Source organism: Lichenostomus cassidix, chromosome Z (assembly GCF_008360975.1).
Source record: "Lichenostomus cassidix isolate B80296 chromosome Z, HeHo_3.0, whole genome shotgun sequence".
Classification (NCBI taxonomy): Eukaryota; Metazoa; Chordata; class Aves; order Passeriformes; family Meliphagidae; genus Lichenostomus; species Lichenostomus cassidix.
In genome coordinates, this window is record NC_139511.1 from 31,846,018 (window position 1) to 31,861,736 (window position 15,719).

Below are 15,719 nucleotides of genomic sequence, written 5' to 3' on the forward strand. Positions count from 1 at the left end.
CTGTCATGAAGTCACATAGAGTTACAGGGATCCTACTGGAGCAGCAGATCCCACAAATTCATGGTCAACTGGAAGTTTATCATTCTCCCAGCCATGGTCCTCCAGCTCTGGGTGCTGGGACCCTCTAAGCTCTTCACCAGTGTGAACGATAGCGGCAAAGAAAGCATTAAACATGGCACATATGTTGTGCTACATATGTGCACAATACGTGCACAGTGTCAGATTCAGAATGAAAGTTCATATAAATTATCAAAACTGTGGTTTGTAGTCTCTCGGGCTGTGTTTGCCACGTGTATGTGGAGCTTCTTGGAGCTCTTTGTAACTTAAAACAAGCATACTCCTGAACTCCTAAGGTGACTGTGCTACTTCTGGTACCAAAGCTATCCCAGCTGTCTCTGCATAGTTCTGTATTTTTCTGCTTAAATGCTTGACTCTGAATATGAGTCCATGTTTCTGGATCTGAAAGTCCTTGTTCCAGTCCTTGTTAATTGGTGTTGATAGATGGGTAGACACTGCTGAGCTCCCAGAGTGGAATCCAAAACCACTAGTATGCTTTTCACTACCATAAATCAGGGAATATAAATGTTAGTGGTGTTCTCTGTGGACTGTTCCTCTTATTGGATGACTTAGGGAATCTTTCTATTTCTCAAGCTGTAAACTCTGATAGTGATGCTGCTTTATGGGGTTTGTTTGTTGGTTTACAACACAGCAGATACAGGAAGGAAAGCTGTACTGAAGCTCTGATCTCTAACAGTATTTTTATCTAACCACCTTGGGTTAGTTTGTACCTTCCTATTTACTGTATTTCTGTGGAAAGCAGGGCAATATGTCTTCTGTGCACTGTGTCTTCTCAGCGTACAAGACCTTCAATAATTTGCCTTTTCAGTTAGAAAGAATCTTTGAAGTAAAAGTCCTGGCTTTCTACATCATCTTCGTAATAATTTGTGCTAAATATAGCTATTTTCTATGAATGCTAGAGGTAATGGCTGTTCAGCTCTTTACCAAGACAAACCTAGGCAAAACAGAAAGGAGACTCAGAAGAGACGTTCCTACAGCTAGGTTAATGTTGGAAGTTTGTCTTTTGAGATGTTTTGCTCCAGTTATGGCTCTAATCTATTTTAACGGCTGGTGCAATTCTATTAGTTGAAAAGAAGCCATGGAACAGAAACTGTGCTGTGTCTCCATGATACCACTTTGTGTGCGAAACTACCAAATACAGAATTGTGGAACCAGCATGTGCACACACTGGTCAGGTGCACTACTGTGTGCTCACCAATAGCCAAAAAACTGATGCTCTGCATAGTTTAGAAGTATTTTTTTGAGGTTACAGCATGTTGGGATATGAAGTCCAATCCTTTTAGGACAATTTAATGTCATTTGCCTAATGGTTTCTCTAGAAGAAATATGTACATTGCTGTAGGAAGCAAAGGATGTATTATTTTAATGACCTTTTAGTTTGTTCTCTATGTGCTGCTCATACTGGTCTTAAAATATTTATGAGTGATAATAATTTAAGAATAAAAGTAGTGTCTTTGCTAAACTAATTATCTCAGCAAGGTAGATGACTCAAATATTTCCTTAAACTTTTTCAGGCCTTACAAACTTGTAGAGCAGCAAAAAGATTGGCTGTGCTAGACAGTCTCTACTAACCCAGAGTAACTGATCTGGAGCAGAAGGTGTGACAACGCAGTTCATTGTTCTCTCTTTCACCCTAGAAAATAAAAACTTTTATTTATTGATGCGCAGAGACTCTTTTGTTAAGAAATCAGTTTTAAGTTTAATGTAAAGTGCTGTTATTTAAGCACACAGTTGAGTTCTAAAACTCTCCTACACAGTATTAGAGAAGTTGGAAGGTTTTCAAATATAAATAAAGAAATATTTATGGGAGTAGTTAAGAGTTTCTGCCTAATTATGTGGGACAAAAGGACATATAATCTCATGACCATTATTTCAGCTGTGGAGCTGGTAGTTACCTTAAATACAGGGTGGTTAATATCCTTTGACAAGCTCTGTAAAAATATTTTTCTGCTTGGCTGTGACTCTAAAGAAGCGTGCTGTGTGAGGTAGGCAGCTGAAGGGAAAAGATCCAGAGTAACCTCAAGAGCAGTTCCCGGGCAAGAGATGGTGGTGGCAGCCTGAGTTGTCCATTGCTCTAGAGCGTGACAGGAGGGAATACACTGTTGGCGTCCAGAGGGACACGTCAAGGTGTCTCCAGTTTCCTCCACAGCCAGGGGTGTATTGGGTTACTCTACAAGTCCTACTTGAGTGGCTTCTGACCTCTATGCAGATCAGACTCTGGCATTTGATTTTACTTCATTTACATTTGTGATCCAAACAGGTCTTCAGGTGCACATTTGTACAGAATTTCCTTTCCTCTCCATAGCAAATCCTACCCTTTTTCTCTCCCAGCTGAACCACTACAAGTCAAAAGGGAGCATGGGCATCCACAGATCAGCCCTGTCCCTTAGGCTTGTTTAGATATGGGGGCCTTTGCATAAGATACTTAAACTGTAGTTTGCAGTCGCCACTTGGCAAAATGGCCAAGCTGGCCCAGAACATTGTGTATCATGAATCTATATACACTTGTCCACACAAAACACATCCCACTTCTTCCTATAGAACTCCTTGTTCTTGCCATAGAATCATAGAATAGAACTTGAGAGTCATTTAGGCTGGAAAACACCCTTAAGATCATTAAGTCCACCACTTGATCATTTACCTAAACTCCACATCTGCACATCAAGTACCTCCACAGATGGTGGCTCAACTACTTTCCTGGGCAGCCTGTTCCAACGCTTGACAACCCTATTGGTGAGGAATTTACTCTTAATACCCAATCTAAACTTTCCCTAATGAAGCTTGATGCCATCTCCTCTTGTCCTGTCTCTTGGTTTACCTGGGAGAAGAGACCAACCCCCACCTCACTACAGCCTACTTTCAGGCATTTGTAGAGAGTGATGAGGTTACCCCTAATCCTCCTTTTCTCCAGGCTACTGCCAGCTCCCTCAATTGCTCCTCATAAGGCTTGTGTTCCAGATCCTTCACCAGCTCCTTTGCCCTTCTCTGAACATGCTCCAGCACCTCAATGTCTTTCTTGCAGTGAGGGACCCAGGACTGGACACAGGATTTGAGGTGTGGCCTCACCAGTGCCAAGTACAGGCGGACAATCCCTGCCCTGGTCCTGCTGGCCACACTATTTCTGAAACAGGCCAGGACACCACTGGCCTTCTTGGCCACCTGAACACAGCTGGCTCATGTTCAGCTGTCTGTAAACCATCTTTATAACTTATCTTTTGCCCTATATTCAGAGCAAAAAAAATGTAAGTATCTGCAATATTTTTTGTTTTTCTGTTGTTAAGACAACCTTGTAACACTCTCTACTGCTGGCCCCCTGTCAGATGGAGTTACTAGTCAATGCCCATGATCCAGAAGTTCTCATATCTACAAGAACAGTTTAAATTTTTTTCCAGCGGTATAGAGCCTTTTGTCAAAAAAGGACAAAATATTTTAATACTACGTTTTCCACTAAGATCCAAGGAATGTTGTTTTGTCTGATGTCTGTTTATCTCATACTGTTTTTTCCACATAAAGAAGCAGAGACATAAGGATTCATATTAACAGTATAATTGAAAATGTATTTCAGATGTTTCACCTGGTAACTTCTCTTTGTAGGAAATCTATTTTTCTTCAACAGTGTGTTTGGTGGTTTGGACCAGCTTCCAAAAAACTGCTTTGTAGAAATGGTACTTAAGTAGTGTTCCAGAGACTGCATTAGAAAGAGAGCAGCTGAGGTAGCTAAATAGGCTCTCTGCTCTTTCAGTCTGTAAATAGAAGAGGTCTCCTCACAGAGGTAGAAGTGTAGCAATGATAGATAAAATTTCTGCCAATAATATCCTACAAAGGCTACAAATAATCATTCTTTTTCGTGTAATGCAGTTCAAGATAAAGGTGTTTGTCAAAAGTCTTGGTTAATATTGGGTAGTAGTGTATATGCATTATCCAGATCCAGTTTGCAGAACTCTCTTCAACAAAGTATTACTGAAGAGGAATCTTCAAAAATAGAAAAAATAGAATATTTATATTGATGATCAAGATTAGGATAAGTGCTTATTAAGTCCTTAGTGTATTGCATAGGGAAAAAGGACACTAAAAGCTATGTGTTAAGAGCCCTTCGCTTGGAAGTAAGCAATCTATTAGGAAACAAGCTTGGAAGGAAATTGACCTTTGGATAGGCAGCTTATATCATTGGAGACTTCCTTACCTCTGCAATTTCTGACGTACCAGGATTCCAATCTGATTTGGAAGTTGCTGATTTCCTAGAAGAATTGGATCAGATGTTCAGAGTCTTTATTACAGATAAACTGAAAGAAATCTCTCCTTGGTAAGGCACTTCCATTAGGCAAGTGTCAGGTACAAAGGAAAATTTATGTTTGAATTTTGTTATAAGGAATTTGATCTTCATTGTGCTGTGCCAATTTGTTTATGGAGAGAGTTCAGCTTTTTAGAAGCTTTGGATATGAAGTGCAGAGCTTCTCTTATTTTTCAGACAACATTCTAACTTTATCATTTTGAGTTCTTTGTTCCTCTCCCTGGAATCTATAGACCAATTGTATTTTGAATACGCACACATAAAGAAAACCCGCAAACCTAGGAATATTTTCTTTCTATCATGAATGTTGTGTTATGCAATGTTCACGCATTAAAAATTATCAAGAAAAACATGGTGAAGTAGCAGGGGAGAGGAATTCACAGTATTTTATGGTCTTCTTTTACACTGCATTGTGAATTAGTCTTTTCCACTCAAATACCCAAACTTTGGAAAACCCAAAGATGGAGAGTGTCTTTGTATTCCACTGACAACTGTGTTGGTCTTGATTCACCACTACAATGCAGGAGGAACTGAAGCAAAGCTTTGTGGCGATAACCTGAGGAGGTCCAGAATTAGCACCTGTATGAGTTTTAATGTTTGCAAAGAATATGGATGTTTTATTTTTATTTGTTTTCCCCACCAATATTTTTTTTCCCTTTCAACAGGATCCACTCTGTGTAGCTATGAACTACAGCCATCAGAATATACTACAGACCCAAGGGCTGCCAAGTTATGTCCTAAATATCCTGTTCCAGAGAGGTAATATTAACAAGTTGTCTGATTTGGGGTGGAGGGACCAGAGATTTGTTTTTATCATGACGGTTCTTTAGAAAATGCCAACACATGTTCACTCTTACCAGGTAGATGTTTTATTGTGTTCTTGCATATATTTATAAAATACTATTTTTTAAAAAGTAGTGAAATGACTCTCAGAGGAAAACCCAAATTATCCATGTATGTGTTACTCAGACTATTGAGCTGATAACATCAAATTCTCTTCTGTCTCCTGTGACTGACACTGTTCTGAGTATCAGCTGTTTTACTGCCTTTCACAGTATCTCTAGCCAGCTGCCTGTCAGCAATGCAGATCTGAGACAATCATGGGACATTTTTAATCTTTGGGAGGAAAAGTTATATAGGGATGCACAGCTCTCTGCAGCGTTCACTGCTTGTACCTTACGTCAGCCAGTCAGATAGATGCACATTGCTTCATTTTTTACTCTTTCAGTCTCCAAGTGACTAATACAAGTATAGTCAAGTACCAAATAGAGGGCTGTATTTTATTAACAGATCATTTTGCGGTTTATTGTTTTAAATAGTATATTAGACTGATGTTTGTGAAGTAGGATTGCAAAGTTCATAGCTTCATAAACTCTTCTAGCTGTTCTGGCTGGACTTCTGGAGATGAGCATTGCTTAGAAAAGAAGTAATCTGTTAACTGTTGTGCACAGCCTTCTGTCAGTAATTCCACTAACTGAAGAAGGACCATGTTGTGTTTTCTCAAAATTTAGCTTCTGAAATGTACTCAGTAGTGGGTTGTAACTGCAATGTCTTTTCTTACACATAGTTTTCTATGTTATGTTTTTAGTAAATGTTATATTTGTGTCAGTCCTACAAACTCTGATTTTAAGTCTTTCTTATTTACATGGTAGCCTCTTCACTGAGTATTTTTTAATATTGTGGTGACAATTAGTGGCAGCTGGAATAGTAACTTGGTTTTACTTTTCCCCATATAGATTAATATTCCATGCAACTAGCTAGTTGTTATAGCAGTAATACAAAAATAAATGAAAACTTCAGTGCCAGCTTGCTTACTTCTGAAAAGGCTTGTTAGTCTTAATTTTTGCCAGAATTATATTGACTTCTCATTGTGTGTTCCTATGTCATTCAGTCTCAATGAATATTGCTTAATAAGAAAATAGAAAGATAGAGCAATATGTCAGAGCTCTAATGATGCTATGTAAATTCCTCATAAAAACTACCTTGAGAGTTATTTTTAAAAGGCTGTTGTATATGTGGAGTATTTCCTCTTTTTTATATGGTATTACTAAAATGTACAATATGTTAAAGTATTTTGAGATTGAATAGTCTGAACTTAATGCCCTAAGGGAGAAAAGGCCAGCTCTGTATGTGTAGACCACTGTTTTTTTAGTTTTTTATTGTTAAATTATTTGAGTAAGTGTAATTTGAAGGAGAAATGGAATCCTGTTCAGACAATTAAATGAAAACTCAACATCTTGTAGACTGTGGCATTCAGGAAGAGCTTAACAGTCAGATTTGATCTGTGTTTGATTTGGATGGTTTAACCCCATCCAGCAGCCCAGCCCCCTGCAGCCACTTGCTCATTCCACCAGCAGTAGGACTGGGGAGAGGACTAGAAGGGTAAAAGGCAGAAAGGTTTTCTATAAAGATGTTTTAATAGGGGAAGGAAAAGTGGCACATACAAGCAAATAAAAACAACAAATTAATTTTTCGCTTCCCATGGGCAGGCAGAGGTGTTTAGCCATCTCCAGGAGAGCAGGGGCCCATCACACGCAACAGTTATTTGGAAAGACAAACCACATCTCTCCAAACATGCCTTCCTTTCTCTTCTTTTGCCCATTTTATGTCCTGAGCACTGTGTCATATTGTCTGGAATATCCCTTTGGTCTGTTTGGGTCACCTGTCCTGTGTCTCTTCCCTACCTCCCATGTACCTTCAGTTTCCTCACCATCTTGGCAGAGGAAAAAAAACAGAAAAGGCCTTGGCTCTGTGTAAGCCCAGTCCAGCAATAACAAAAACATCTCTATATTATCAACCCTATGTTCAGCAAATCCAAAACTCAGCCCCATACCTGCCACTGTATGGAAGAAAATTATCTTTATCCCAGCTGGAAGTAGTGCAACTTGTCAAGGGTTGTGAAACCTTCGATTCCCTTAGTTCCATGGAATGGAGGGAGCATATGGTATGAAGACTGTCCCTTGATATTTTCTGTTTGATGACCAGGCTTCTTCACAGCCTTCAGCTGAGGCTGTCAATGGACTCTTGCATTCCATCTTCAAGGCATTGTGTCCAACTGTACAGTCTAGCAGTGCAGTCAGCAGTGTGTGTTTTTTCCATATCCAGCCTGTATCAGCTTCAGTAGACATGACTTCACTGTTTTGAGGACCCTGGAGGAAAACCTGTCCAGTCCCTGTGGACTATAAACCAGCTGTGCTGAGCTGTGCCACAGGACTGCCCTGTAGAGGTTATAAAGAGCAGGTAGCAGTGCCATTCCAGCCAGACAACCCCTCTCCTCGCACAGGTTGCTGTATTTGTGTAGGGGTAGTAGTGAGAGGAGAAAACTCTTTACAATGTAATGCTTAGGTAATCAGATGGATCTCCTAATTAATTTGAATATTGCTTTAAAAATACAGCTTCTGAGACCATTATCTGCTGGCTTGAACTTTATTCATTCCCGTTTATGACAGAGCATCATGTTGCTATTTTTAGAAATTTGTAATTCCTTTTCAGTAGGTACTACACCAAGATGTAATCAAGAGGTCATATAAAATAGCACAGGTCATGGAGAACAGATCAATTATTGTATTTTTTATTTAGACACTTTACCTCATCTAATCATTCAGTCAGAACCTCTGAAGCAGAAGCAGATCTCAAAAATGGATTCTCAGGAGTCCCACTTACTCAAGAAAGTGGGACCACTTGTAGGAACCACTAACCTATTTTTTTATATTAATTAAAACAAACTTAGCAATTAATTACTGCACATGAAAATAAGTAACTTAAAATAGGTTGTAAAATTGCTTTAGGTTAAGGCATTTTAGATGAGTAATAGAAACTCTGATGCAAATGGCATGTTTCCCTCTGTTGGGATGTATTTTGGAAGAATAGTTTCCTTTTCAAAGTGGATATTTTTGTATTTAGATGCAGGAATGACGTTCTTTTCCCTACTCCCACCTCAAAATTTGGGCTTTGTTACTTTTGTGACAGCTTACAAAAGCTCTTGGCTTTCTGCAAAGTTGTAGCAGTTAACAATTAAATAAACCTCTCAAATTCCAGTCTTTTCCAGTAATAAAGCATATAATGAGCAGCAGCATTCCAAAATAGGTTGTCTTGTAAGAGGCTAAGAGGGTACATGGGCCACCTTTTAAATAGGGCAGCCATCATTGTGGGTTTAATTTGTTTTTTAACAACTGTGACTAATGCACAATTACTTTGCTGTGCTTAACTGCTGTATTCATTACCACCCAAAAGTAGACCATCAATACGAGCATCTCCAAATGCATTTACCTACTCAGCACAGTAGGTAAAAGCCTAGAACCATAAAATTTGAAATCATCAGTGACTTAAAATGAAAACCTAGGAGCTGCTAATTACCTAGGTATGGCAGGTGATCATAATTTCTCCCAATTTCTTTACAGAATAATTACACATTAATGGTTTTCAGCATGTCATCCTTTTTCACCAGAAAAACAATGGATAGGCACATCTTTCCTAAGGCAGCTGGTTTACCTACTACATGTTTAAAATGATTGCTAGAATTTTGGAAAGACATGGCCTTAAAAATAGTTATTGAGGACAGAAAATTGTTGATTTATAGGTCACTGCTGAAATGGGGAAACTGCAGAAGATTATGTTCATTGCTGCTACAGTCCACTGAAATCTTTCAAGTAAGGAAGATTGAGCAGGGTGAAACAATACAAAAGACCTTTTTTTCATTGGATCCAATTACAGGAAGGAACATATAATTCATGTCTGAAATGTAATAAGGAATTGATCAAATTATGTAGTAGGCTGCTTTGAGATCTGACATAGTTTATGAGTAAGACAGACAGCTACTAAATGGGAGACATTTAGAAAACAAAATTGCCCACCTTTAAAGGAAAGTTTTTGCTCTCTTGATTCTTTCTCTGACAGACTTGATAGCAGGTTTTCCTGAGTATTCTGCAAAGTTTAGTGCATAGTATCAATAGCTTTTTGTGAGGGTGCTTCCAAAACAGTTCAAAGCAATATAGGCATCCTGGTATGTTTTGCATCATTTTAACAAAGTTAATGAAAATAAACACTGTGATTGTAATATTTAATACTAGAATAAGCTTTAGGGAAAAGCTAGGAATAAATACATTGGTTTTGCTTGGCGGCAGTTGTGAATGCTGGTGTCCTTTGGCACAAAATGTATACTCTCAAGGAGAGTATTGTTATTCTGCAATTCCATTTGCTGCAAATATGGGCCAGTATTCCATTTTAACATGAGTGAAAGGCATTGTTTCAGCTGCTGTTTCTCTACCTGACACTTGCAAGACAGACATTTAAGGGGAAATAGGAACATATACTTTCTGAGCCTTGTCATTTAAGGGTGGGAGGGGTAATAATTTCCCATTGGAATGTACACTCCAGCCTCACCAGGGTTATTTGTAAGAACTGCATCATTTTCCATTATGATCATCCACATTTCAGCAGCACTTGTGCATTCAACACATGGTTTCTGGTTATGATGTTATAAGGGTGGAATGATTGCATCTATTCACCTTTCATTTGTGTGTTGATGTGGCATTTATATTAAGTAGGAGTAATTTTTTTTTCTGATTTTTTTTTTCTTGTGTCACCAGTGCACCTATTCCATTCTTCCATCGCTGTGCTCCTGTGAACATTTCCTGCTATGCCAAGTTTGCAGAGGCCCTGATCACCTTTGTCAGTGACAGTAGTGTCTTACACAGGCTGATTAGTGGAGTTATGACCAGCAAAGAGATTATAATGGGACTTTGCTTGTTATCACTAGGTAATTGTTTTTCTCATTATTAGCTCTTTCTTAGTGTACTGCATTAGGAGATTGTTAACACCCTCAAACCACAATATGAGCAAAAACATGTATAATAGCAACAATCCCTTAGAAAATTATTCAGGGTGCTTTTAAAAAATTTTATTTGAGAGCTGGGTAACTTATTCAGAAATAACATACATATGCATTCCTGTTTTTATTTCTCTCCCACTGATTGCAAGATGGAAGATACACGGCTGTTAATTAGCTAACATTGGTTTTGATATAGTTAAGAGAGCATCCCCTTTTTCCTGATTTTTATTTTAGTATTCCTCTTTCCCATTTGTAATAGTCAACTTCTACAAACCCCAGTCCAAGTAAGCCCTTTCCAAATAAAAAGGACAGGGTGAGAAATGGACAATGGCCCACTTCTGTTGGATGTAGGGCATTTCATTTGTATCATTTAACATAAGTGCACAAAGATATGAGAACTTTTAGGGTGAAAACAAGAAAATTAGGTGCCCATTTGTTGTATTGTATGTTACCTCCTTCTTCCCCTTCTTCCAAAATTAAAAACTTCAGGTCCTTGAAAATTTCAGCCTTGTCTGGAGAGCTGGAAATTCCCAACAGTACAAAGGTGCTGAATTGTTTCTATGGCTGCAAGATGCCTCTAGCCTTTAGAGTGAATCTTTGCACTCGATGGAAGAGGTGTTCTAACAAAGTACTCTTGTTGAAGGTGGAATGTTGCACACCCACATAAACTGCTTTCCTAGTGAGTCTGTTTTACTCATACAAAGTATAAAATATGAAATCCTAAAATGGGACAACCAAGATATTAGGTGTGCATATGAGCAGTGTATCATTTAGAAAGAAACACTGCAAAGCTGTATTAGATATAGGGGTCCTTTGTTTCCAGTCTGCTTGTGTCGTTAAAAAAAAGAAGTGGGGAAGGGAAGGAAAGGAAAAAGAAAAGAGGATGCTAGATACCACTAATCCCCCTGCACACACAGAAAAAAGACCACTTTCAACTGTATCTGGAAAGCTGTTTATTTTTACATCTTGACAGCTTCAGTATTAGGTAATAATGGTAGAAAACTGTTCAGCATCTGAAAGCTAGTGGCTGACTCGCTGTGCTACTCTTCAGTTTGAGTCAGATGTTAGTGTCGAATTTACATACAGTTAATTTAATAGCTTTTATAATTTCATAGTTAAACAGAAATTATTTCTTTTAAAACAGTGTGTTAGACTGTGATTCAGAAAGCCAGGTTGTCATGGCTTTCAAGTAACTGCTGAACAAAAATATGTATATGTTAAAATATTAGTATGTATTTGCACACACCACTCACTTCACCTTAGTTGGCTGTGTAGTTTTTTACTTGTGACTGGCATGACATTTTGGAATACACAGGTATCATATTGACTGCACTTGTCTGACATATCTTTTTGAGTGCAGACTCTGCTGTGGTCCTGAGGAGGTGTGCTTATGTTAGCAGATCCAAAATGTTGTTGTGTCCTGCTGTCTGTTTGGTCATTGTCTAAGTACATCTCTGCCTGTATGCACACATTATGTCCTGTATTTAATGTATTGTGTAAATGTATTTATGCTCTCTTTGTTTTGATCAACATTATCAAATCAGAACCTGTAGAGGTGCCTAATTTTCTTTACTGTCTATTCAGTGAGTTCATAAGCCTTGAAAATGAAATCTGTCTGTGAAAATTCTGTTGAAAGGCAGTTATCTTAGTGCACTGGGAAAATTAGGAAGACTATTTCTACTTGAAGTAACTAGTCTGCTTATTTTATTTGTCTTCTTTTACAGTGTTGTCCATGATTTTGATGGTTATAATAAGGTACATTTCAAGAGTACTTGTCTGGATTTTAACAATTCTTGTCATTTTGGGATCACTTGGTAAGTCATGTTTGTCTCCCAGTTTGAGTGCCCAATTCTAATCCTTATGCTGCATGTTCTCAGCCCAGCTACATCCCACACTGATCTTGGATCATGCATGTACCTTCAGCCTTTTTTTTTTGACTCCCTTTACAGATACGTATCAAAAATGTCACCTTAGTAATTGCAGACCTCTCCCAGAGGTAACATTGCTCCTTGGATATTTGCACACTCTGCTTGGCAGGCAAGTTTCATGTCAGCCTAGCTCACTCGAGCTAGGTATCAGTGCAGGAGTTTCCCCACAGCACTTGTAACCCTAAATGCTGCCTATTTCTTAATCTGCCTTCCAAATGGGGTCAGCAAGGCAGCTAAGTGCGAGTGTGTCTGATGACACACCCATGCCATGGGTGGTGCACAAAGAAATCAAAGGGCAGCTATTGTTTATGCAGCTGGATATGTTAGCAACCCTGACATGTTCATCAACCCCTTCAGTTCTTTGAGTAGCTTTTTAAGATCTGTTCTTGAAGAGAGGACGTAAAGGTGCTTGTATAGCAACTCTAATAAAATCTTTGTATTTCCATATGACTCAGGAAGGCCTTCATGACCAAAGTCATGTATGAAATACAACCAGCCATGCTATCTTGGAAATAACCAAAGTTTGTCTCTTCCTAAATTATGTAGCTTGTGTGAAAATAACCTTATTTTATCATACTAGCTTTTAAATTTGTAAAACTAAAATTTTCTTCACTTGTTACTGCGAAGCTAAGCCAAAATGTGTGGGCAGATGACTGTAGGGAAGGCACAAAAATAGAATAATTTTATTAAGAAGCACTAGCGATTTAATTCTTGCAATTCATGACTACAATGTATGGAAAAAATCAGCAGACCATCTATACTTTTTCAGGATCACTTTGGTTTTCCACTTAATGGTCTCACAATCTCTGACCAAGGAAAAGGAAAAAATAGATTTTTTTCTCATTTAAATTCTCTGTAGAAGCTGAGCAACCATGTTGAGTGAAACAGTTAAATGACTTTGCTGGCATCTATTACTGTGTTCTAAACCGTTTCATCCATTACACAGCCTGAATAAAAATATGTCATTTGTGACACATGCTGCTTATTCTGTCGTGACTGTTTGTTTAGGAGATGTCAAAAGAGTGTTTTTCATTTTAGACCTGAACAGAGTATCATCAGCAAAAACATGTGATCATAGAATCACAGAACTGTGATTGGGTGAAGTTGGAAGGCACCACAGAGGCTCATCTGGTTGAACCTCCCTACCAAGCTTACGCATTTGATTCAGAAATAACCAGCAGAATAGAGAAAGACACTCAAAAGAGAAAAGAAATGTATCAGAGAGTTGAGGTTTTCCCTACCTGAGGGGCTGGAGATCTGTGTTTAAGAAAAGTTCTGCGTTGGAAAGACAGCTGGAATAGGAGAATGATACTCTGGCCGTAAGGCTAGGATTTTATAACAGGGATGAGCAGCTAGTACCTCATATTGTATTTGCATCCTGTGCCTTTTACTAGTGTTTTTTCCCAGTGTCCAAGACACTGTCTGAAGCAAGTTTAGGTACATATGGTTAAGGACCTGTTTCCCGCATCAGGTTGATCTTTCTTGTTTCAATTAGTGTTCCCAGGTGCTGTAGACTCCTTGTTTTGTCATTTTTGTTATTTCACATCCTAAACCAAAGGTCCATCTCTGTTCCGACTCCTAAATTATTACTCCCTGCATTATTATACACACTTATACATCCATACATACAGCCTACCACAGAACTATTTATTCTTCCTTTTGTTCCTCTATTATGTGTCTAGTGGGAGCTAATGCTCTTCATTGTTAGGGCTCCCCATGAAGTAGTCCTTTCATGCAGTTTACCCTAAAACACAGACAAGGTTCTGCAGGTCTCTTAAGTGGTCATAGTGCGGTGAGACTGTGAAAAGAGTATGTGCACTTGAGAAGAGGGCAAGAGAGGAGAACTGAGCACTTCTCCCTCCTCTCAAGTTCTTGTTGGGTTGAGCATCAGTGCTCTTGAGTATTCAGTACCAGACTAGACTTAAAAGGAAGGAACTGTTTCATTTCTCTGGGGCTAGGTAGTATGACTGTGTCACACAGAAGATGTATCATTCATTTATCATTTTTGTTTTCTCACTAAAACATAGGTGGTACAGGAGTCCTGTGGTGGCTCTATGCTAAAAAACGATTATCTGCCAGTGCTCCTGAGACTCAAATAGCCAAAGACAATCTTCAGGCTCTCTTGATCTATGCCATTGCAGCTACAGTCTTCACGGTATGCTTTGCTAATGACTGTATAATTTTCTTGTTCTTGTCTTCCTGTTGGTCTCTATTTTTTTGTTCAGGTGAAAGCGTTGTATTGCACACATTTTTGAACAGTTTATTTCTGCCACAATTTCTGTTGAAGTAATTTTCTTTCATTATGTTATTTTATTTTTTTAACTTTCAGGAACTGTTCTCTAATACCTGATTATGAGTCAGGGGAGACTTTCTAGGAACTGTTCTCTAATATCTGATTTTGAGTCAGGAGAGACTTTCTAAGCCTGCAGCTACTTTCATCTACTGTAAAATGTCCACAGGGACTTCCAAGAATAGGTACGATACTGGACTGCCAATCCAAAGAGATTTTTCTTGGGCTCTCAGTTCAGACATATTTAGTCATTTCAGTATATTTAAAAGTCCTTAGCCTGCTTCTGAAAGAAGTTGTTCTTAAATTGTTGTGAACTGAAATACTAACACTGATTATTGAACCAATTTATCGTCTTTGGGCCTTGCTGTTCATTTTAGAGTCACTGAATTTACTACCAAAAACTGACAATGTGTGACTAACTTCACAGGAATTGTAGATTCCCTCTTTTGTTCTACTTGTTGTTTCACATCCTAATCCAAAAGTTCCTCTCTGTTACCTCTCCCAGATTCTTATTCTCTACATTATTATACACATATATACATACATCCTATAAGACCACCACACCATGGTCAGATACAAGTTTTAAATTACCTTTCTGCTAAAACTTGCTGATTTCACTGTTTTGTAAAACATAATTGAGGATAGAACCTGGTCTAATCTCATCAGTTTGAGGCTGATGATGATTTCAAATGCATAATTATGAGATTGGAATTCCCCAAAAGTATAATTTGGAACATAATTTATCACCAGAAGAAGCTGATAGAGGTTTTACATTTTGATCTTGTGATCTTATAGAGCCAGTATGTGTTAATTTAGTGTGTTTGAATATCCTAGCTGTGCAAAATAGCTTGATTTTGTTTCAGTACTCCAAAATATGATTTGGAAATTCTTTCTTTAGGTTATCTTGTTCTTGATCATGTTAATTATGCGCAAAAGAGTAGCTCTCACCATTGCCTTGTTCCATGTGGCCGGCAAGGTCTTCATTCACCTGCCGCTGTTAGTCTTCCAGCCATTTTGGACATTCTTTGTGCTTATCCTCTTCTGGACGTACTGGATCATAGTCCTGCTTTTTCTTGGTACTACAGGTAAGCAGCTGTCACTTATTTTAAATAAATTTCACTTCATTTTTGTATTACTTCACGCGGAGTTGACTAAAAAGTATGTGGGAACCTCTAGGAAAAAAAGCCCACTTGTGCTTCTGTTCCTGTCTGCCTCACTGACTTCAGAACACTTGTTACAAGAAAGTTATTGTGCATTTGAGTCTGCATTCCCAGGATGATACTTTGTGTATGAGACTAGCGT

General features: G+C 38.4%; 1 protein-coding gene across 3 annotated transcripts in view; it reads left to right on the forward strand.

Annotated features, from left to right (window-relative positions):
* SLC44A1 (solute carrier family 44 member 1) overlaps positions 1-15,719 on the forward strand; it is an 81,223-nt gene that overhangs the window by 35,076 nt on the left and 30,428 nt on the right. For all 3 annotated transcript variants that reach the window (XM_085043327.1, XM_085043326.1, XM_085043325.1), the window contains exons 5-9: positions 5,035-5,128; positions 9,958-10,127; positions 11,924-12,013; positions 14,155-14,282; positions 15,316-15,502. In XM_085043327.1, the coding sequence (XP_084899453.1) occupies positions 5,035-5,128; positions 9,958-10,127; positions 11,924-12,013; positions 14,155-14,282; positions 15,316-15,502 (669 nt within the window). The remainder of the gene's footprint in view (positions 1-5,034; positions 5,129-9,957; positions 10,128-11,923; positions 12,014-14,154; positions 14,283-15,315; positions 15,503-15,719) is intronic.